At 34.6% G+C, this 22246-nt stretch overlaps 1 protein-coding gene across 1 annotated transcript; it reads left to right on the forward strand.

Moving 5' to 3' along the window:
- Nucleotides 1-17119: 17119 nt before the first annotated feature.
- LOC140842641 (receptor protein kinase TMK1-like) lies at nucleotides 17120-20859 on the forward strand. The gene is made up of 2 exons (XM_073210691.1): nucleotides 17120-19811; nucleotides 19922-20859. The coding sequence occupies exons 1-2, from the start codon at nucleotides 17468-17470 to the stop codon at nucleotides 20428-20430; spliced, it is 2853 nt and encodes a 950-aa protein (XP_073066792.1). The 5' UTR covers nucleotides 17120-17467; the 3' UTR covers nucleotides 20431-20859.
- Nucleotides 20860-22246: the final 1387 nt, after the last annotated feature.

Consider the following 22246-nt stretch of genomic DNA (forward strand, 5'->3'; position numbering starts at 1 on the left):
TAATTTATTGGATTCCTTTTGGATTGGTATCCAATGCTTGCTGAGTCATCCACCATTTGTTTATTGGTGGTCCATTTGTCTTTTACCACTAATTAGTGGTTGTCTTGTTCCTACCACTCACATGGTGGTGGTCCTGCTTTTGTAGTGGAGGGTCACATTTCCTTTTTTAGTTTTGTCGAGGAATCTTTGGTTTTTTGTGTCCTCGAGGAAAATGTGTATGTGGTCCTTCCCTGCTTGTGCTTGTGTCGGTAAAGTTTTTCCGATCAGATCTCGGCTTGAATCCTTTACCAAATTCAGGTTCTTTCTGGTTCTGGCATTCAAGGCAGATGTGTTCTGACCATCTTCCTATATGTGCCATATTACAGAATTTTCGGCGAGTCTCTTTACTTGCCGGTAGCTTGCTGTTCCACAAAAGATTTCTTTTCTTTTCAAATAGATCTTCTGCAAAACTTGTTGTTTTTCCTGTCATGGTATTTAACAGGAATGATCCGTTCACTGAATGATTGTAGAATTTGAACGGAAACTTGACTTTGTCCATCTCAGTGAGACAGACCCAAATACCCCAAGCTCTTCTGGTAGAAATATCATCTTCGGTAATTGAAGACACCAGGGGTGTTTCTTCTGTCGGAGGGTCCTTGATGAATTTCTGGATATTTAAATCTGGCCTCCTTAGCTTGATGAAATGAAAGGCTTCATGTGTGCCTTTCCCTGCTGGTTCTGGTGCTGCACTGAAAAAATACAACTCCAGAATATCTCCTCTGGACAAATAATCATTATTCGCCCAAGTTTCGTGAACCGCTTCCTGGATCCATTTTGGTAAACATGAAATCTCCGGAAAGCTGGGTGATGTAGTATAAACTGAGGCAAGAGCCCCAAATTCATACCAAGCTTTAACCTCCTTAGGATATGAATTAGGCTTCATCCATACCCTTGGGTATTTTCCTGAAACATCAACCCTGTTGGTAGCTGGGTTAATGCCAATTCTTGTTTTTAATTTCTCCCAGTTTTGTTGATAAACCTGAAATGGAGAAATTGTAACTTCATTAGTACCAACCTTAGTTTTGCCTTTGTCAATACGAGGCCTAAGGTTGATCTCTCCCTCTTCAATCCCCGAGGTGAAGGGTTGACTTGAGGACTCAAGATAAGGATCAGGAGTCTCAATTTTTGTTTCAGCCGACTCATCTCGTGATGATCCCGACTTAACACTTGTGCAAGGGGTATTTGAATCCCCCGCTACAGGTGTAGAGTCCTGTACTCGAAAACTCTCCATTTGAGAAACCAGTGGTCTCTCAATGCCCTGGAGGATAGGCCTTTGCGTTACAGACCATAACTGAGTATATGCCTGTAAACATCCTGTAATTCGATCAGAGACAATTCTCTTATCAGCTTGTTGTAGCCTTCCCGCAACTTCTGCGTTAACAGCTAACTTGTTGAACTCGGTTTGAAGCATTTCAAGGTGTTCCCTCAAATGCCTCTGCATCTTGATAATAGCATCAATGTCAATGCTGTCCATCTCTTGTTAAAAAATCTGCAAGAATATTTTCATGAGATTTTATTATCACAATATCAAAAATATAATTTTGACATAAAGCTTGCCATCGTAATAATCTAGCCTTCTCAGGTTTAGACTCAATTCTATTCCTTAAAAAGGCTTTAACTTGGGTATTATCAACTTTCAAAGTGAATTTCTTTGCAAGTAAAAATAACGGTCATTTTTCAAAAGCCCTCTTTACTGCATAAAATTCCTTTTCGTTGATATGCCATCTTATGGCTTCTGCATCTGAGAATAACCCACTACAATATCTGCATGGTTGTTCTCCATCTGGTGTGAGCTTTGTTAATACTGCAGCCCACCAATGATCACTGGCATCGGTATATAATACCAGATCATCCTCGTCTTGAGGAATAGCCATTTTTGGAAGATTTTTGCAAACCTTCTTTAAATGGATAAGTGCTTTTGTGTGTTCGTCTGTTCATATAAATCTAGCATCCTTTTTTAATAATGGACTGAACACCTTCCTGTGTTTTGCTAGGTTTTTAATAAACATCCCAGCAAAATTAACAACCCCTAAGAAACTTTGAAGTTGCTTCTTGTCTTTGAGATTCTCTGGAAAATTCTGCACCTTTTCCACTATGTGTTCTTGCAGAATTATTCCTGACTCATCGATTTCAATTCCGAGGAATTCAATCTTTCTTGTAGCAATGACTGCTTTCTTTTCAGATAAAACCAGTCCTTCTTTCTTGCAAACCTTAGAGAAAATCTCCAAATGTTTAACATGTTCCTTCATATCTTTGGATGCTATTAAAACATCGTCGATATAAACAAACATAAACTTGAAATAATCTTTGAAAAGATTATCCATCTTTCTTTGAAATATCTGGGGTGAGTTAGCCAATCCCATTGGTAATACTTCCCAAATATAATGTCCTTGAGGTGTGGAGAAAGCTGTGAATTTCTTGCTTTCTTCCTGCATCCGAATTTGATAGAATCCAGACTTACAATCAAATTTAGAGAATATCTTGGCATTGCGAATGCAACTAATCAAGTGTTCTCTACTCGGTATAAAATACCCATCAAACTCCAGAATCTTATTAATTTCTTGATAATTAATAACTAATCTGGGTTTTCCTCGTTTGATTTCACCATGATTTCTTACCAGAAAACCTGGACTGCTATATGGTGACATACCTGCTTTGATTAATCCAAGGTCCAAATGTTCCTTGATTATAATCTGCATATCCCTCTGATCAATGATGTTCATTGGGATGGGCTTACAACGGACAAATTCATACTCTTTGCCTTCCTTAATCTTAAGGCAAGCCCTGAGTTGATTTCTGTCCCACCATGCCAAGGGATCTTCGTTATAATTTTCTTTGATCCTCTTCTTGACATCTTCCAGTGATACCTTGGATTCAAACTCTACTTCATTTGTGTGTAGAGTTATCTTAAGGCATTCTATATCTTTTGGTTGGAGTTCCTTATCTGCTCTTAACTGGAGCATTGTTTCTCCAAACCGTCTTGAATCTTTCATTTTTGGTTTCAGAAGTTTTCCTGAATCACCACGCTTGCTGCGAAACTGGATTGGCAATTTTCTGTAAAATGCCTCCCTAAGTCTCTGGACTATGATTTTGTGGGCACATGGTGTTGTGAACACTAATCTTCTAGTCTCATTTTCTTGTGTATAGGATTTGAACATTTGTAGAAAATTATTTCCTAACAATATGTCAGCTCCTGTATCATGAAAATAAATTGGTGGTGTCTTTACCTTGTACCAAGGTGTTTGTCCAGCACCGCCAATCATGATTTCAGTCATCTTAATCCCTTTGCATAAGATTAGGATTCTTCTGGAAAAATCTCTTCCAGCAATCTTGGGTAACTCTTCTTCCAAATCAATTGGAAAAACTCCTCGTTTTGCTGTACATATTCCAGCACCTGAATCAATATATGCAGCAAAGTATTCTGCCTTATATTGTTCATACAACATTCCTACTGGAATGTATATGGAGAATGGACTCGTGGTCATTGGATTTTCCACATTTTATCGTCTGCCATAAACTCCATTCCATACTCTAGACGTTTCCAAGGTTTATGTTCCTCGAGAAACTCTAGTCCAAGAATCAGTCGATCTGATTCTTTTCCTGAGATTCCTTGAATATGAACCTCCAATTCTCCGATATTAATCAGTCCTTGGTAAGTTCCTATCATCTGTTGTTCCAAATAGTATATTGAATTACATGGAAATTGATTCCTTTGCTTTGTAATGTCAAATACTATTTCTACTTCCTTCCACCCTTCTGGGCATCTAAGTTTTCCTATTGTAGAAAAACTTTTCAGCTCTTGTTGGTTTTCTATGACAGGCTTTTTATCCTATCTGTAACTTGTAATCCTATCTCCTTGAAAAGATAGTCTTCTTGGTTCCAGTTTAAGACTTTGATTCCTCTGTAGAATCGGTTTGTCTTGGATCTGGATGTCTATTTCCTGTATTAAAGGAAACTCAATTCTTTCTGGATAAATTGCCTGTGCAACTTTTCCAAATATCTCAGGGATTTCAATAAACTCGTTTCTAATAAACAATTCAGAATGATGTGTATTAGATAGAGCATATGAAATTTGATAGGTAATAGAATATGGTCTATTACCTTCTTTCATCAACCTTTTTTCCTTGAAGTTCTGATGTAATGTCAAGGCTCGGCTGAAATCTCGATCTGCCAGGTTGTAGGCTATCCTTGGATAGATTACTCCTACAATTTTTCCTGCACAGAGGTTTCCTGAGATTGTTCCCAGTACTGAATCTTGTAGATTCCCCATTCTTTTATCGCATATGGCGATATCAATTGGTGAATCTATCCCTTCTTTGAAAGTAGCCTTTATCATAATCTGGATTGCTCCTATATGAATCCAGGACATAGTCCTTGCTACTTCTATCTTGAGTTTTTGTAATTCCTCCTTAATTTCTTCGGAAGGAATTAACTGCATCTCCATTCTATTTCCTGTAAGTTCCATCGGGATTGCCATTTCCCTTCTGGAAACTTTATAGATTAGATGATGCTTTCTGTTTCTTAGGCCAAGACTTCCTAAGAACTTTTCTACCTGTCCTGCAGAGAAACCTTGATATCTCTGTAGGCTCGGATTTTCTCTCATGATTCTTTGAACCATGTTATGAGATATTGTTGTCTGGCTGAAAAATCCAGACAGATCTTCATGTGTTTCGTGTCGAAACACCTCGTCTTCAGTCAGATTCCGATTCTGTTCCATCAGATTCTTCCTGACTTAAGACCTCTTCTTCTTCATATATACTTTCATCTGAGGCAATGTCCTCAAATCGGTATACTTGAATAAGATCCTGGTAATAAACTGCTTCTTCAATATCCGGTGTAGGATCGAAGCGTTTAATACCTCTTTTCTCATTTTCTGGACAGTTGGTCGAAATATGACCTCTTGCTCCACATGTCCAGCAATTACAATCCTTGAAACTTTCATTGGCTCGCGTATGAGCTCTTCTGAAAGTTTTCTTTGTAGGTGTTCTTCCTGTGCTTCGAGATGAACTCGATGCCTGGGATGATATCCTACTTCTTGATGGTCCGCTTCTTTGTCCAGATTTATAAGATCTGGCTTTCTGTCTAGACCATACGGTTCTTGGTTTCCAAGAACTTCTTCCACTTCGTGCATAAGGATGAGTCTTAAAACTTTTCCTTTTATGCTTTTGTGGTTTACTTCCAATAATTGTTGGAAGATCATTTTCCTTACAACACAAAGGAGTTCTTTTGTTGATACCCCTTAGTCGTTTGTAATTCTTTTGTAATGCTGCCATGTGACACCATTCTGCCAATTTTCCTTTAAGGAAAGAGGCTCTTCTTGCCATTGTATCTGGATTACCAGGTACATATTCCCTTATGAGCATTTCTCTCCAAGGGCTCGGCATTTTTGCGAAGAAAAGCTGTATGGCTATATCTTCTTCGACTCCTGAATTCCATCTATATTTGGTAAATAACATAATGTATTCATCTACCAAACATATATCATGTAATTCAAGACTATACAGAGCTTGAGTGTATTTCTTCTTCTTCTCTGTATTTTGAGTGTTGAAATAGTCTACCCCTATAAAGTGTGCTTTAAATAGGGTAGCCATTTTTCCAGCGATCTCACTAAGAGATTCTCCCGCAAGGATTGATTCTTTCATTTCTAAAGAAGTCATGTCCCAAGCAATCTTTACTGATCCCATCAGACTCATTTCCAAAAGTTTAATGAATCCTTCTTTGTTGAGATCTAGTGTTCCTGCTGCAATTCTCATAGCAGATGTCCAATCGTCTATGAGATCTTCTCTGTTTTTGAAGTCTAATACATCAAGGTTAAGCATAACCCCGTAAGGATGTATAGGATCCAAAACAGTTTTCCCATAGGGTGTTTGGTGCAAAGGAATTTGAGTTTTCCTTGCCCTTGTTCCCGCTGGGTGTGATCCTCCACCAGTATGGAAATCTGTTTGAGACTCTCTCATATTTACATCATGAGATCCCATACTTTCCCTTGGTGGTACCTGAGAAGATGACCAGGTTATTGCAGGTGGTGTTTCACCTTCTGCTGTGTTCATCTTTAGATCTACAACTTTGAGGTTTGCGAAAGATTCCGCAAGCTCTTGTAGATCCTCTAGACCAATCCTTTCTAAAGTTGTCATCAGATTAATTTCTTTTCTGAGACAGACTTGAATAGGTTGATCATCTTTTCTTCTTCAGTTAATGGTTTTGTTACCACTCTGGCCCTCCCTTGTTGATGTAACAAAGGTTCGGTACCAAAAGATGGTGGTAACCATCCTCCTGAAGTTCTTCTACTAGAACTTGGTTGTTGTTCTAGTTTCTGTAATCTTGTTTGAATATCCTTTAAGATTTCAAGAATTTCTTCTTGTTTCTCTAGGACCTTTTCAATTCTTTGAGGTACATAATATAGCATATTGCCATAATTTTGTACCGTTTTCTGTATTTCTCTAAGATCCAGAGAGAGCTTAGAGGAATCTGGTACTATCTCCAGAAATTTATTCTGAATCATAAATTTTTACCTGAAGGTGCTGTTGCTTCCCTTCGTGGATCTTCTGTCTATTCGGATCCATTGTTTTCTGAAGAATTTCTTCTGAGTAGATTTTGAAGTATGTTTTTACGGTTCTTTAAACCTTGTAAACGCATACCTTTCGTTCTGAGTTCAGTGAAGCATGTACTTCGCTGTAATTCTTGTTCTAGTTGAATTATTTCCAGAGAAATAATTTCAATTTCGAACTGGATGGTAGTCCCTGGCATATTTAACAGATCATTGAAGATCTGGTCCTCTCGGCCTGTAAGAGTCTACCTTTTGTGTATGCAAGGTTTTGCAAACACTGCTGTCTTTCATCAGGAGATAAGTTTCCTGATTCAATGAGTTGTTTCAGATGTTTTATAGAACATCTGAATAGATCTATTCGGAAACTAATGTTTCTGGAATAGAGATTGAAATGATTTCGGGGGTACCTAAATCCTTTCATTTCTTGATAAATGACATATACCGTCATGTGTCTGGTGTTTCCACCAGATCTGTACCATAACTTGATGGTCACCATTGGAACATACCTTTGTTCTCCTGTTTCTGATATCTAACAATAGTTAGATGAACTTGTGTATATCCCAAAATATTGGAATAGTTCTTGTAAATTATTCTTCTCGAACTAAAGTTCGGATTCATAATTTTTTCGAAATTCTCCTTCTCATACATTTAGTTACTATTAATAATAAAATTTTTGTGTTTGAAATAAATTAACCATGCTCTGATACCATTTTCGAAAGCGCGGGGATCAATTAAATTCAATTGAAAGACAAGGGTAATTTTGGCATTTTTGAAATTCTTTTCTCTCTCCAGGTACCAAAACACAAGTTCTTTTATATTGGGTACTGATACCCAATTAACCCTAATTCTATCAAACAAACAAAAGGGCCCTCAACTTTTTTGACCATTTGGAGTTAATTTTTCCTACATGGTCCAGACAAAAAGCTTAAACGTACGATCCTCGTAGCCAATTTTGTCCACTCAGGGCATCCACAGCGGTGGATATAACTCAATCCACGTCATCCAAATATATGTTCCATCTAAATATTCACCACTGTACATCATTGAATGGTGTGCCACGACAATATCCGGTTACAAATTTGTAACCGGGTATTGCTATTTTTTTAAAATTTTATTTTTGGGTCGTGGTGGGTCGAGTGTCGTGTTTTTTTTTTGTCTAGCACGACCCAATCACGACCCAAGCACAAAAGCGAGACCCAAGCTCTTCACTGTGAAGAGCTTGGGTCGAGTAGGGTAGTTTTTTATTTTTTATTTATTTTTCATTTTTTTAATATTTATTTAATTATATATAATTATTAAACTTTTTAATTTTACATTTCAATAAAAAAATATAATATTAAATAATAGATAAAAATAATTAAAGTGGTGAAATGATTTTATTTAAATGAAAATAAAATATTAATTAAATTGACAGTGAGATCCATAAATATTTGGTTGGTGTGAAATATTTGGTTGTGAAATATGAGATATTTGAGTAGAGAAATATTTGACTGATGATGTGGATTAGGGGGTCCACAAATATTTGTGGGAAATATCCTTATTATTGTGGATGGCCTTAGTATGTTCATCCAGCATCAGCAGCGACTGAATTAGTGATGCCTACTATTAATTGATTGCCTCGTTACTTTTTTAATTATTTTCTAATATATAGTCACAAAACTGTTGCTTTTGCAGTTTTTTTTTAGTTGTATTTTTATAATGTCAAATCTCATGTAATAGCAAAAGAAATAAATTGCAAAGAAGTAATATATCTTGCATTGATATGGAGGGAAAATTGCAAATGTCCTTTACCCGAATTTGCAATATTGCTACTGGAAATAAATTATTTGTTTACTTATTCTTCTGAAATGATGAATGTAGCCAGAAATTTGCACTAAAAGATTGAGATTTCATTGTTTTATTTTCAAGAAAATTCAAAGGATTGAGGATATGCAAGCGGTGAGCCCTTATAATTGGCAGCTACCTCAGTGACGCAGTCACTTGGAGCTGTTGACCACATATTTTTTTTTAAGAATATGTCTCTTGTGAGACCGTCTCACGAATATTTATCTGTAAAACGGGTCAACACTACCGATATTCACAATAAAAAATAATACTCTTAGCATAAAATGAATACTTTTTCATGGATGACCCAAATAAGATATTTGTCTCACAAAACACGACCAAAAGATCACCTCACACAAACTTTTGTCATTTTTAAACAAATAACTAACACCAACAAGTCATAAATATCATTTATGTCTTCGTTATATATACAATGTGTGTGTCTCGATGAATTAATATATAAAATATAAATTTTTTTAAACATCATATACATGAATGGAGATGAAAAGTATTTTGCATTCGTTATTTTGGTTATCAATTGAACAAAATTTTAAAATAGTCAAATAAATCATTTTTTTCGAGCAAATCAGACAAATTGAAACTTTAATTAAACCCAATTTTCTTTAAAATCAAAATAATCAAACTAAAAATATTCAAATTTTTTGGTAGGAGAGAAAAGATAATTATACTTGTCGTCGTTGGATTCTTACAGCATATTTTGATATTATATATTAATAAAAAACCTTGGATAAAAGAATTTTGATCGAAAGCCTAATATTATGGTCCCCATATAAAATTGAATTTCATTGAGAAGGCCATCCGTTATTTCCATTTAATCGATTTTTTTAAATAACCAAATTCAAATCGAAATAACTGATGTTAAAAAAAATCGAATGAATCGAACCAAAATTTTAAATTAATTGAGTTTGATAGGTTATTTTCGTTTAACTAAAATTTTCACACTTATGGTCGGTATAAGCCGGCTTAGACCCAATTTAATCAATTTTAAGTGGATATATAATTTATGTATTTAGAAATTTAATGTTTTTTTAATTTTTTATTTGGAAAAAAATATCTCCTTTTATTTTGAGTTATGGAAGAGTTCATTTTATTATGATTGAGTCTTGAACTCAAACTTCGTCTCAAAGTTGAAATAAAATGTGCTACTACTAGTCATGAACATATATATGTTGAGTTAAGTGTGCATAAGTGAAAATAGTACTGAGATGAGTAACATCTTGGGAGTTCTCGTGCGTCAAACTGCTGACAGTGTAGATCTTGATCTGGTTGGATAGATGAGTCGTAAAATAGTGACATCATATATTAACGAGCAATATTGTTTCAGCTGAGAAAATGGCTGACTGTAGGAAATAATAAAACTGATATTTAATGGATATAAGATAACAACAGCAGATAGATACACACCTCCCGAATTTATGGGCCTAACAGTCATAACCATTAGCATTCAAATATGTGAATTCTACGATGTCACAAATACAAAAAACAAAGTCGTGTCTTGACTAAGAGCTATAGCTTTTTGTCTAAGGATAAGCGTTTGAACATAACAATTGGTACTAGTTCAAATCTCTCAAGAAGCATATTCATATATACTTATTGGGAAGAGATGTTGAGCATAAGTGAGAATAATATTTGAATAGATGAACTCCTGGGAAGTTTTAGTGCGTCAAACTGCTAACATTACGTCACTTGTTCTGGTTGGCTAGATATGCCGCAAAACAATGACATCAGATCTTCACGGATAATACTATCTCTGCTATGGACATGGCCAAATGTCAAGAAAAAGATATGACCGATCTCTAAGAATATAAGACAACACCATCAGATAGACACACATCTCTACTGACTCACAAGTCTAACAGCCCAACGCATTATAATTCAAGTACATACATTATGAGGTGCCACACATATTAAAAAAAAAAAATTACACCTTAACTAAAAATTATAATTTTTAGCCCACTAATAAGCACATGATACGACAATCTCTCATTTTCTTATTATTTGACTTCAACAGGATCTGCTGCTTACACGAACCAGAAGCCACCATTGCACCGCCAACTCCAAACCAAAATAAAGCTGACGGTATCATTAATTCCTCGAAAAATACTTTATCACATTTTTTAATAATTATTAAAAATTAAAAGCACGAATACAGTTAGATCTTGAATTGGCCCTTCAAAAAGTATAAAGAACCAGACTGAATGATTGATCTAATGTATTCATTTTTTATATAAAAAAAGTAATTATAATTAGCATGTGTCGGTGAGTAAAAAAAATTGGATTTTATTGATATAAAATCCAGCAGGTTAATACAAAATTGCATATAAATATAATAATCATTTTGGTATGTCAACGCCAATTTTTCAAATTTTTATTTATATATAATTTGTTATGTAATTTTAATGATAAATACTTATTATTAATATATATGTAGGGGAAGTAAAGTCTTAAACATGGGCAATTATGGAAATTCACGTGAAAATTAAAAAGGGGGCGCACAGCTGCATGAATTGTTGCCCAACACTTCTATCTCGCTATTTATTTGTCTATTTTTATGTCACATGGATAGTGAAACTAATTATGGGTAGAAATAAATTTAAGAACATTTATTTTAAATCAAACTAACTATTGATATCATTTATCTCATTCAAGATATTATATAATTAATAAAGTCAAAAACTTGTGTGAGACGGTCTCACGAGTCGTATTTTATGAGACATATCTCTTATTTTGGTCATCCGTGAAAAAAGTATTACTTTTTATACTAAAAGTATTACTTTTTATTGTGAATATCGGTAGGGTTGATTTGTCTCACAGATAAATATTCGTGAGACCGTCTCACAAGAGACCTATTGATTAATAAAATAGTATGCTTTGATTTTGATACAATTTTAAGCATGCTCGTTTTATAGTTAAATACATTTTTAAAGGAAAAGTTACAAATTTAAATTTATTTCACGTTCGAATTTGAGAGAGTATTTGAATGAAGGATTTGAAATGATTCTACATTAGGATGAATTTAGAATCTAAAACAATAAATAAAAAAACTGATTACTTGAGATTTAAATTTGTTTGTCAAGTAAAATTACCCACAAAAAATGTATTTGTTATTATGTTTCGTCGTTCGACATACAACGTTATAAAATTTGTCCTGATTCATTCACTTTGTTTAATACGTACTCATGAGGATAATGATTGGTTGGTAACCCTCTCTGAATAATTAGAATTAATCCATGCTACCATAAGAATAGTACCTTAAGGCATAGTTTGGTACACATGATAGGATAAACATGTGATATATAACATAAGGATAAGTTAATGATAAATAAGATGTAGGATATTATATTTGATGTTTGGTATGATTTTAATAAGAGTGATTAGATTTATATATTAGATTGTAATGACAAAATTAACCTTATCATAATAAATTTCATAATTTCAAAGTTGTTGCTTGAGTTCATATTTTTTATCTGTTCATGTGTCGATAGTAGTTGCATGATTTATTTATTTTTACCTAATTATATATATTATATAATATGATAATTGAGCCCTTGATTTTTTGAGTCAAGTCAAATATCAATTTTTAAGGTTAATCGAGTGATAATAATAATTTTATTGAAATTTATAAAAATTATTTATATAATTATCTCGAATTCATTTATATAATTATCATATTATATAATATATAAAAATAAATAAAATATTTATTTGATTTTAATTTCTACCTACTAGCATAGATTTATAAAAAAATCATTTATAAATTGAGGGTAATTAAGTCATTTGTAGTGTATTTTATCATTAAACTAAAATTATCACACCTTCTATTAGGGATATTTTATCCTTCTAAAAAATTATTTATCAAGGGCCCATGATATTATCATGAGCTTTTTAAAAAGGTACCAAACATGGGAGAAGGATGATTATTTATCAATCTCTCTCTTATCCTATGTACCAAACTATGCCTAATATTACATTTAATGATCCAAAATTATTATTGAATATAAAAATTTTAGGCAAAAACTTGTGTGAGACGGTCTCACGGGTCGTATTTGTGAGACGGATCTCTCATTTGGGTCATCCATGAAAAAGTATTAATTTTTATGCTAAGAGTATTACTTTTTATTGTGAATATGGGTAGGGTTGACCCGTCTCACAGATTAAGACCCGTGAGACGGTCTCACATGAGACTCACTCAAAATTTTAAGACTAAACGTTTGTAGTGTAACTCAAATATTTTAAGCTGTATTGCACCAAAAACACCAGGTTTCGATTGCTCTACCAGCATTGACAATTATTGCACACTACAATCTCTCTCAATAATTACACTCATTGCAATAAATGAGAATTAAACATGTAACCTTGATTTTGATACCAACTGTAAGATCAAATGCTTGTTTGTCACTTTTCCAAAAACTATAACTGGTGATAATGTTGCAACTTTCGGGGTTAAGATAATAACCTACAAATCACGTTAACCAGATAAACAACACTGAGCAAGCTCTGTGCGATAGACTCACGAGAAGGTGTTAATAGAAATAATCGAACTCATTATCACTTGTCAAATGTTCACCTATTTCATGATCTCGGACATTTTCTGACGTAAATGGGCTATTTATTTGTAAGCATTGTGGTGGAAATACCTGGCCTAATTTTATTTGGTAGATGAGATCCTATTTATGCGGACACTACGTTCACTTCATTTCAACGAGTAAGATCTTGCAACACATACAATTTCAAAAAACAAAAATGGGTCCTATATTGACATGGACAAATCTTGACCATCCATCTTATCATGGGGACAATGTTCACGTAGATAGGATGAAATAAACCATTATATTTACCTTTTTTTCTAAACACATCCACACCACATGCGCATTCAATGAATGAGCCCTAATTGCTAAATTTAGGTAACGTACATTTATTTGAAAAAAAAATCACCCCTGTACGTAGGGAAACAGGGCATAAATTGATTGACTATTAAACCTCGATTTAACAAGTGAAAAATCAACGTCATGGGTTTTTATTAAAAATAATTTAATTTTTAAAATTAATTTCAAAAATACTTTAAAAAAAAAACGTTTTCAAAACTACTTCAATCCGCGCTTACCAAAATACCGTCGCTAATTATGAATCGACGACGAATACCTTTGCGACGGCGCTCACTGTAGCGACGGATAAAACCGTCGCTAATGTAGATATTTCAATCCTTCAGCCAAAATTTAATCACGAAATAAGTTTTTTCAGATACTTTTACTAGGGGTTGGTACGGTACGGGGTATACCGTACTACGGTAACGTATACTGTACCGAAAATATCGGTATAAAATTTTTCTATACCGATACCGATACTGCGGTATACCGAATTTTCAGTATGAAAAAAGTTCATATCGGTACCGTACCGACACCGAAAATTTTGTAAAAATACCGAAAAATGCCGGTATACCGAAAAATTTTTCGCTCTACAAACATTTTTTCGGTATACCGAACTTAAATTTAAAAAATAATAATAATAAAAAATTATTTTCGGTATTTCCGTATATACCGAAATACTGAAAAAAAATATTTCGTACCGATATCGATAACGAAAATCCGAAATTTTTGGTATCCCGATTTTTCGGTAAGTTCGGTATTTTTTTCGACACGATATTTTGGTATTTCGGTATTTTTTCCCTCCCCTAACTTCTACTATTCAACCTGGTTTTTCAGTGAGTCAGAGATGACTGACTTTTGTTTGTTTAGGCAACAGGATTTTCGACAAAGACGGAGTGTGAAAATCCTGCTGACTTATAAATTATAGTCTATTTTATTATGAATAATATTAAATATACCACCAATATATTGTTAGAACGATATTTATAATTATTATATCACGAGATTTTACTATTATATCACAAGATTTTACTGTTATATCGCGAGATTTTGTATTCAATATATCAGCCTAGACAGTCATCCCTGACTCACTGAAAAAACCAGGTTGAATAGTAGAAGTTCCTGAAAAAACTTATTTCGTGATTAATTTTTGTCTGTTTTTTTTTCAATGTCTTCACTACAACAAAAATGGTTTTTCGCAGTGCTGTTAATAATATTATTAGCGGGCAACGTAAGAAATTTCGAACTCTAAACTTAGCGACGGTTTTATCCGTCACCGTCGCAACGTAAACCGTCGCCGATTCATATTTAGCGACGGCGGTTTAGAACCGTCGCTGATTCAATTTTAGCGAGGGATCTATATATAGTCTGTCGCTAAAATCCGTCGCAAGCACGGACGCTGCTCCACGTTTACAGCGTCCGCGCTGACGAAGCACGGACGCTGCGCCACGTGAGCAGCGTCCGCGCTTCGTATGCGCTGATTGAGGTAGTTTTGCAAACGTTTTTTTTTTTAAAGTATTTTTGAAATTAAATTTAAAAATTAAATTATTTTTAATAAAAACCCCAACGTCATTCCAACTTCAATTATTTAAACCAACCGAAATTACAATTATTTAAAATAAACGTGTTACTTTTCGCAATTACTAAAATTCCACGACAATTGCAAATTTACTTTCGGGGGGTAGCTTTTAGTACGTGACGAGCCCAATTGCCCAAAGAACCAACCAAAAAGACGTACTACTACGTGCTAAACTTGAAGATAAGAAAAGTACACAAGATTAATCTCAATACAGTTCTAAATTAAACTTGAATTACACCAAAATATACACCAGCTTAATACATTTCTATTGACCACAAAAACTCCTACGAGACCGTTTTACGAGTATGAGACGAATGTTCTATCCGACCATAAACTAGATATATTATTTTACACTATAGGTGTGAACCGAATTGACCAGTTTCACAAAATACCTATCATCGAGTTGTGGCAACTTAATACATTATTATTTATCACAAAATTCATATGAGACCATTTCACAAGTTAATTTTATGATAGATTTTATATTCGACCAATAAACCAGGTATATTACTTTTTACTTTAGTTGTGAACCAGATTAACTCGTATCACAGAAGACCTACTCCCGGAATGTGGCATTCACAAATGCGGTTTGAAAAAAATAAGGAATGACATAATTTTTTTAAGTTAAAATGCTAGAAGATAAAATAAGATGAAAAGTGAAATGTGGAATATGAAATGTGAGTAAATGTATTTTTGAAATGAAAAAAAAACCTCAACCAACATATAAATTATTAGCTACAAGAGTATGTTGAACTTTAATTAATGATATAAATATAACATATGTCACTTTATAAAAAATTATAATCGATAGTAATAATGTAAATAGATTTTTAAAATGGTACAATAATTTAAAGGAGATAATTTGATCACTCTCCTGTCGCCGGAATATTTCACCCTATCTTATGGGGCACTGCCTTCATGAGAAGATCAAAGGTCCAAATTTAACCACATATATGCGAGGTCCACCAATTCATATGCGGGGTCCACTAATTTTTTTTTTCAAATCAACGGTCCAGATCCTGTGATTCAATACCCCACAAGTAACATCGAACTTTCCCCTGTCGCCCTTGTGAACAAGAAATGCCCTCAATCAGTAGTGTCGTTGATAATAAATGCAATTTACTAGTTTGGTTTTAATAATAAAGTTTATCACGCTCAGTCACGTTCCATGATAATAAAAAGACGAAATTCCCTTTTATAGTACTTAGTAAATAGATTAATTTGTTTTAAATCTTCAAATTCAAACTTACGTTTATATTTAGTTTTTGTCGGGAAAAATAAATGTTTGCACTTCATCATCTATATAAAAAAATTTATGTACTCCCCGAGCTCACGTGTCTTTTTATCGGAAGAAAATCGATAAAAAAACATTGAAAATATAGAATTAATATATGATATTTGAGTATCAATTATTTTATAACTGATAATAATATATGATTCTTTTAGTACTCAAAGATGTATAAAAAATATTGATATTAATGACATATTTGTATTGTCAGATGAAAATCAATACAAAATATTAAAAACACGATACTGATATATAATATTTGACTACCAATTATTTCATACATGATATTACTATATTATTTCTGAGTACATATATTGATATTAATGACACATTTGTGTTTTCACGGATTAAAATCAGTACAAAATATTGAAAATATGTACTAATTTATGATATTTTCATTTCAATTATTTCATATATGATACTAATATATGATATTTGAATATTCAAGCATGTGTACTAATGTTGATATTGATAAAGTTTTTTCGAATTTATACTTAAATTCTCATCTTTTGTACCAAATATGAAACAATTTGTACTCAAATATCATATATTAATATCATATTTTTAATGTTTTGTACTGATTTTCATGTTAGAAAAGACATATGAGCCCGATGAATTCAGAATTTGTTCGTAGATCAAGGAATACAAACACATATTTTTCTATCAGATGCAAACTTAAGTTGGATTAGAGGATTTGAAGCAAATTTTGTGTTTAGAAAATACCCATATATAACCTGTTTTTTCTAAATAATAATAATAATTCCAAGCAAATCACTAGATTTTTTCACCATATAAAACTGATTCAGAACAAATTAACAAATAAAATGAGTTTATAATTTCTTGAAATAAAAATTGTACCCCAAATGCTTGATCCAATAATATTTGTAATTACACAAATCCATTCATATTTTTTCTTCGTTGATTTACGTTTTTAAGTTCATGTACAAATTGAGCAAATCCAATCAAAGATCTACTCCAGTACTCCGGCATTCGCTTCCTCTCCAAGCCTTGACCACTAATTTTCCCTCTTTCCAAATTCCTAGTTTAAAATACATTTTGTCTATTATTCTTGGTAACGCCACCCGTTGCAAAGCGTCCATCGTCATTCTCACTCCTATGATCCCTCCTAATGCTTTTGGATTTTTCAAATCTGAAACTCGCTTCCCATGTCTCATTTTCTCCATCACTCTTCATCTCACAAGATTTCGGATTAGGTTCTTGAGCAACTGTGAATAATGTTTCCATTAACCTTTTCATGAAGTCTCAATGCCTGTACTGTAGCTCTTTTGCTTCAAGTGTCTGTAATGGAGGTTAAAGCCAAGATTAGGATCGTGGCAGTGCTTTTTCTCTTTGTGTTTTCACTTGTTTATGGTATTACGGACCCTAATGATTTAGCTGTTTTGAATGAGTACAGAAAAGGATTGGAAAATGCAGAGCTTTTGAACTGGCCTATCAATGGCGATGACCCTTGCGGTCCTCCGAGCTGGAGTCATGTATTTTGTTCTGGTGGCAGGGTTACCCAAATTCAGGTCAGAGGGTTGGGTTTGAAAGGCCCTTTACCTCAAAATTTCAACCAGTTGTCTATGCTGCAGAATTTAGGCCTTCAACAGAACCAGTTTAGTGGGAGTTTGCCCTCTTTCAGTGGGTTGTCTGAATTGAGATATGCTTATTTGGATTACAATAATTTTGACACAATCCCGTCAGATTTCTTTAAAGGGCTTGTAAATTTGGAGGTTTTAGCATTGGATAACATCCCTTTGAATGCCACCACTGGCTGGTTTTTGCCTTCTGACTTGCAAGATTCAGCTCAGTTGAAGAATCTCACTCTTATGAACTGCAATTTGGCTGGTCCTTTACCTGAGTTCTTGGGAAATATGTCGTCTTTAGAGGTCTTGAAACTGTCTTTGAATCGAATTTCTGGTACCATCCCGGAGAGTTTTCGGGGATCTCTTTTGACAATTCTATGGTTAAATGGGCAAACAGATGGTATGACTGGTCCAATTGATGTGGTTTCAAGCATGGTTTCACTCACCAGTCTCTGGCTCCATGGAAACCAATTTTCAGGTAAAATTCCTGAGAATATTGGTGATTTAGTATCTTTGCAAGATCTTAATCTCAATAGCAATGATCTGGTCGGTTTAATTCCCGACGGATTAGCAAATATGGCATTAGTCCGCCTAGATTTGAACAATAATCACTTCATGGGTCCTATACCAAAGTTCAATGCCGTTAATTATACTTATGCATCAAATCCATTTTGTCTTCCAAATCCTGGAACTCTCTGCGCACCTGAAGTTATGGTGCTCTTAGATTTTCTTGATGGGGTAAATTACCCATCCAAGCTCGTCAAATCGTGGTCTGGTAATGATCCATGTGCATCTTGGTTAGGAGTGAGTTGCGATGTTAATAGACATGTGACTACCATAAACTTGCCAAGCTTTAATCTTTATGGTACTTTAACCCCTTCACTTGCAGAGCTTGATTCGCTTACCCGTTTATTACTGCAGTCTAACAATCTATCTGGTCCGATCCCGACAAAATGGACTGCTTTGAAATCTTTAATTTTGTTGAATTTGAGTGAAAACAACCTCTCCCCTCCTGTTCCTCAGTTTAGTGACAATGTAAACCTTTTCCTAAGTGGAAACTCTCTACTAAACTCGAATTCTGAATCACCTTCACAAGGTAATAACACTGTTTCTCCGAATTTACTACCCTCACCTGTCCCATTTTCACCAACAGTTGGTTCCATATCTAATTTTTCTAGTTCAACATATACAGAAGGAAAACGTTCCAAGAATCCTAAGATATTCACCATTGTTGCACCAGTTGCAAGTTTTGGGATTCTTGTTTGCTTGGTCGTGCCATTGTCAATTTATATTTGTAAGACCAAAAAAGCTAGGGACCTTGCTCCAAGCTCCTCCTTTGTGGTTCACCCAAGGGACCTATCTGATTTAGAAAACACGGTAAAATTTGTCATTGCTGATAACACGAGTAGAAGCACGTCTTCTTTAGCTACAAGTGGCTCGGCAAGCATAAATAGTAGCAAATCCCATGTGGTGGAAGCCGGAAATCTCGTCATATCAGTTCAAGTTCTGCGAAACATGACCAATAACTTCGCTCCCGAAAATGAACTTGGTCGTGGTGGTTTTGGTGTAGTTTATAAGGGAGAACTGGACGATGGGACTAAAATAGCTGTGAAAAGGATGGAAGGTGCAGTGATTAGCAGCAAGGCATTAGACGAATTTCAATCTGAAATTGCTGTTCTTTCCAAAGTTCGTCACCGGCATTTAGTATCTCTTTTGGGATTTTCAATCCAAGGAAACGAAAGGATTCTTGTTTACGAGTACATGCATCAAGGCGCCCTCAGCAAGCACCTTTTTCACTGGAAGAAATTTCAATTAGAGCCTCTCTCTTGGAAGAGAAGGCTAAATATTGCCCTGGATGTAGCTCGGGGAATGGAGTACCTTCATACTTTCGCTCACCAAAGTTTCATACACCGCGACCTCAAATCTTCGAATATCTTACTTGGTGACGATTTCCGAGCTAAAGTATCAGATTTTGGACTGGTCAAACTTGCCCCTGATGGAGAAAAATCTGTGGTGACACGGCTAGCCGGAACTTTTGGATACCTAGCTCCTGAATATGCCGGTAAGCATTATTACTGATTTTATGGGCTCTCTATTAAACTCAACGTTTGATTTGTTAAACATGTACTCCAAACATGATAATTTACTCAGTAACTCTTCCTATTCATTCAGTGACAGGGAAAATCACCACTAAAGCTGATGTATTCAGCTTTGGTGTTGTGTTAATGGAACTATTAACCGGATTGATGGCCATCGACGAGGAAAGGCCTGAGGAAACCCAATACTTGGTTGGATGGTTCTGGCAAGTCAAATCAAATAAAGAAAAGTTAATGGCAGCCATAGATCAAACACTAGACCTGAAAGATGAAATACTTGATAGCATCTTAATCGTGTCAGATCTTGCTGGACATTGCACTGCACGGGAGCCTTGCCAACGACCTGATATGGGACATTCTGTCAACGTCTTGGCATCACTGGTCGAGAAATGGAAGCCAATAGAATATGATACTGTAGAATATTGTGGTATTGATTATAGCCTTCCACTTAACCAAATGGTAAAAGATTGGCAAGAGGCAGAAGGGAAATTTTCTAGTTATATGGACCTTGAGGATAGCAAGGGGAGCATTCCTGCGAGGCCTGCGGGATTTGCTGAGTCGTTCACTTCATCCGATGGGCGGTAGAAATTGCATAGGAGGGGCGGATCCAGCGGATAGCGATAGGGACAATGGGTTGATGGCTGTTTGTGTTGGATTTTTTTTAAATTTTACGTACAAGTTCATGAAGTTATAAATCTCGACTCTTCAAAACAAATGCATTCGTCGGATCTCACCTTCCTCTATTTCACTTCTCTGGCGCAAAGTCCATTAGATCGCGCCATCTTACCCTCCCCAAGACCCCCTGTCCCCGGCCACCTTGTCTTATCTTGACCAGTTTTCCCGACTTTTCAATCTCAACTCTGCTTGATGTGTATACTTGTTTTGATGTTTCCGCGAATATGTAGATAACATGTTCTATGTCGATTATTGGAGTTGTAGGATGGCTTTTGATTCCATTTTGTGGGTTGTACTACATGTAGGAAAGTGATTTTTCCATTGATTTTAATGAAAATGTTAGTTAATTGTCTCAAAATGTTTGAAGCCATACACATTTAAGATTCATTTCACTACGTTTTCAGTAAACTACAATGGTCTCCCCTCTTACCAAATCTTGTACACTACTAACTTGGAGCAAAGTAATTCTTGATCAAGAAACTACAACTTGTAATAATATTTCCTACATAGGCTCTTGGAAATAATTTTTTGGTTATTTTTTAAAACAATATAGAGTAATATGAATTAAACAATTACAAAATAAAAAAATAAATAAAATGGAGATCTGTTAATAATGGTCCAAGAGGTTACTTTCATGCATGAGTGTAGGCCCAAGTGTCCCATTAATATAAAAATTGGCGTGGGTCTCAATCATTCACAAATCACATATTCCCATGTTGATGAATATTCAACCAACGAATTCCACCCAGTGTCTTTGGATTCAATTATTCAAACACATGGCAGTTTTATACTAAAATTACAGTCATTATTATTATTTTTTTAAGTGGTCAGTTGCTCCTTGAATACTAAAAAATAAATCAAATATTTCTGGGAGATTATGGAAATAAATTAAATAGCGTATAATGTATCAAAAATTTCCATATAGTAAAATAATTAACGGTGTCTGTCATCTCTCTCAAACATAACTCGATAGATGGTATTATATCGATAATGTATCGAAAATTTCATTATAGTAAATAATGGTATACCGAAATTTCGGTGTGATATAAATTTCATATCGAACATTTTAGCATACAATGACAAAGTTTTCTTACATTATTGGTACAATATCGATATAATGTCATATATCTGAGTTATGTTTGAGAAAGCTAACATGTACCATTAATTGCTCATTTATGCGTCTTCATTTAAGTACTTGTGACTAATTACGTTACTATCAACCAAGTTCGGCTAAAATTGCATAGTCGAACGGGTAGCTGTCAAGAAAGGAGTTTTGCATGCAATACATTATGAATGGATTAGGTGAATTGCGTGAATCGGATGCAATCAATGCAATTCACGCCGTTGGAACCCAGGCTTTCTTCTCTATGGATAGACCCGATTGCTGATTATATACGCCATCTCTGCTGAAGTGCACATGGATCTTTTTGAATCACGGTCGGAGAGCCGCACACTAAAGGGCTAACCTGAATTGACCCATCATAGTTTGCATATCGAAGAAACTGGTCTGTTCGACCGGCCCTATCTATATGGATAATGTCCCAAATCATTGAAAAGTTGACACGTGTCTGCTCCATACAATGAAGAGTTTACATGTGTCATTTTTTAATAGTTTTGGGACACTATCCATATAGTTAGAGTCGAACAAATCGAAAAAACTTGATGTTATGGAATACAGTCCCTAGATTTCTATGCAAAATTGTAATTAATGATTTGATAAATTGTT

The sequence above is a fragment of the Primulina eburnea genome, chromosome 10, assembly GCF_022965805.1.
Source record: "Primulina eburnea isolate SZY01 chromosome 10, ASM2296580v1, whole genome shotgun sequence".
Lineage (NCBI taxonomy): Eukaryota > Viridiplantae > Streptophyta > Magnoliopsida > Lamiales > Gesneriaceae > Primulina > Primulina eburnea.

Bases quoted from the DNA above. Each gene is read 5' to 3' on its own strand.
- LOC140842641 (XM_073210691.1), top strand. From the start codon at position 17,468: ATGGAGGTTAAAGCCAAGATTAGGATCGTGGCAGTGCTTTTTCTCTTT. The intron at 19,812-19,921 runs GTAAGCATTATT...CTATTCATTCAG, and splicing joins CCTAGCTCCTGAATATGCCG to TGACAGGGAAAATCACCACT.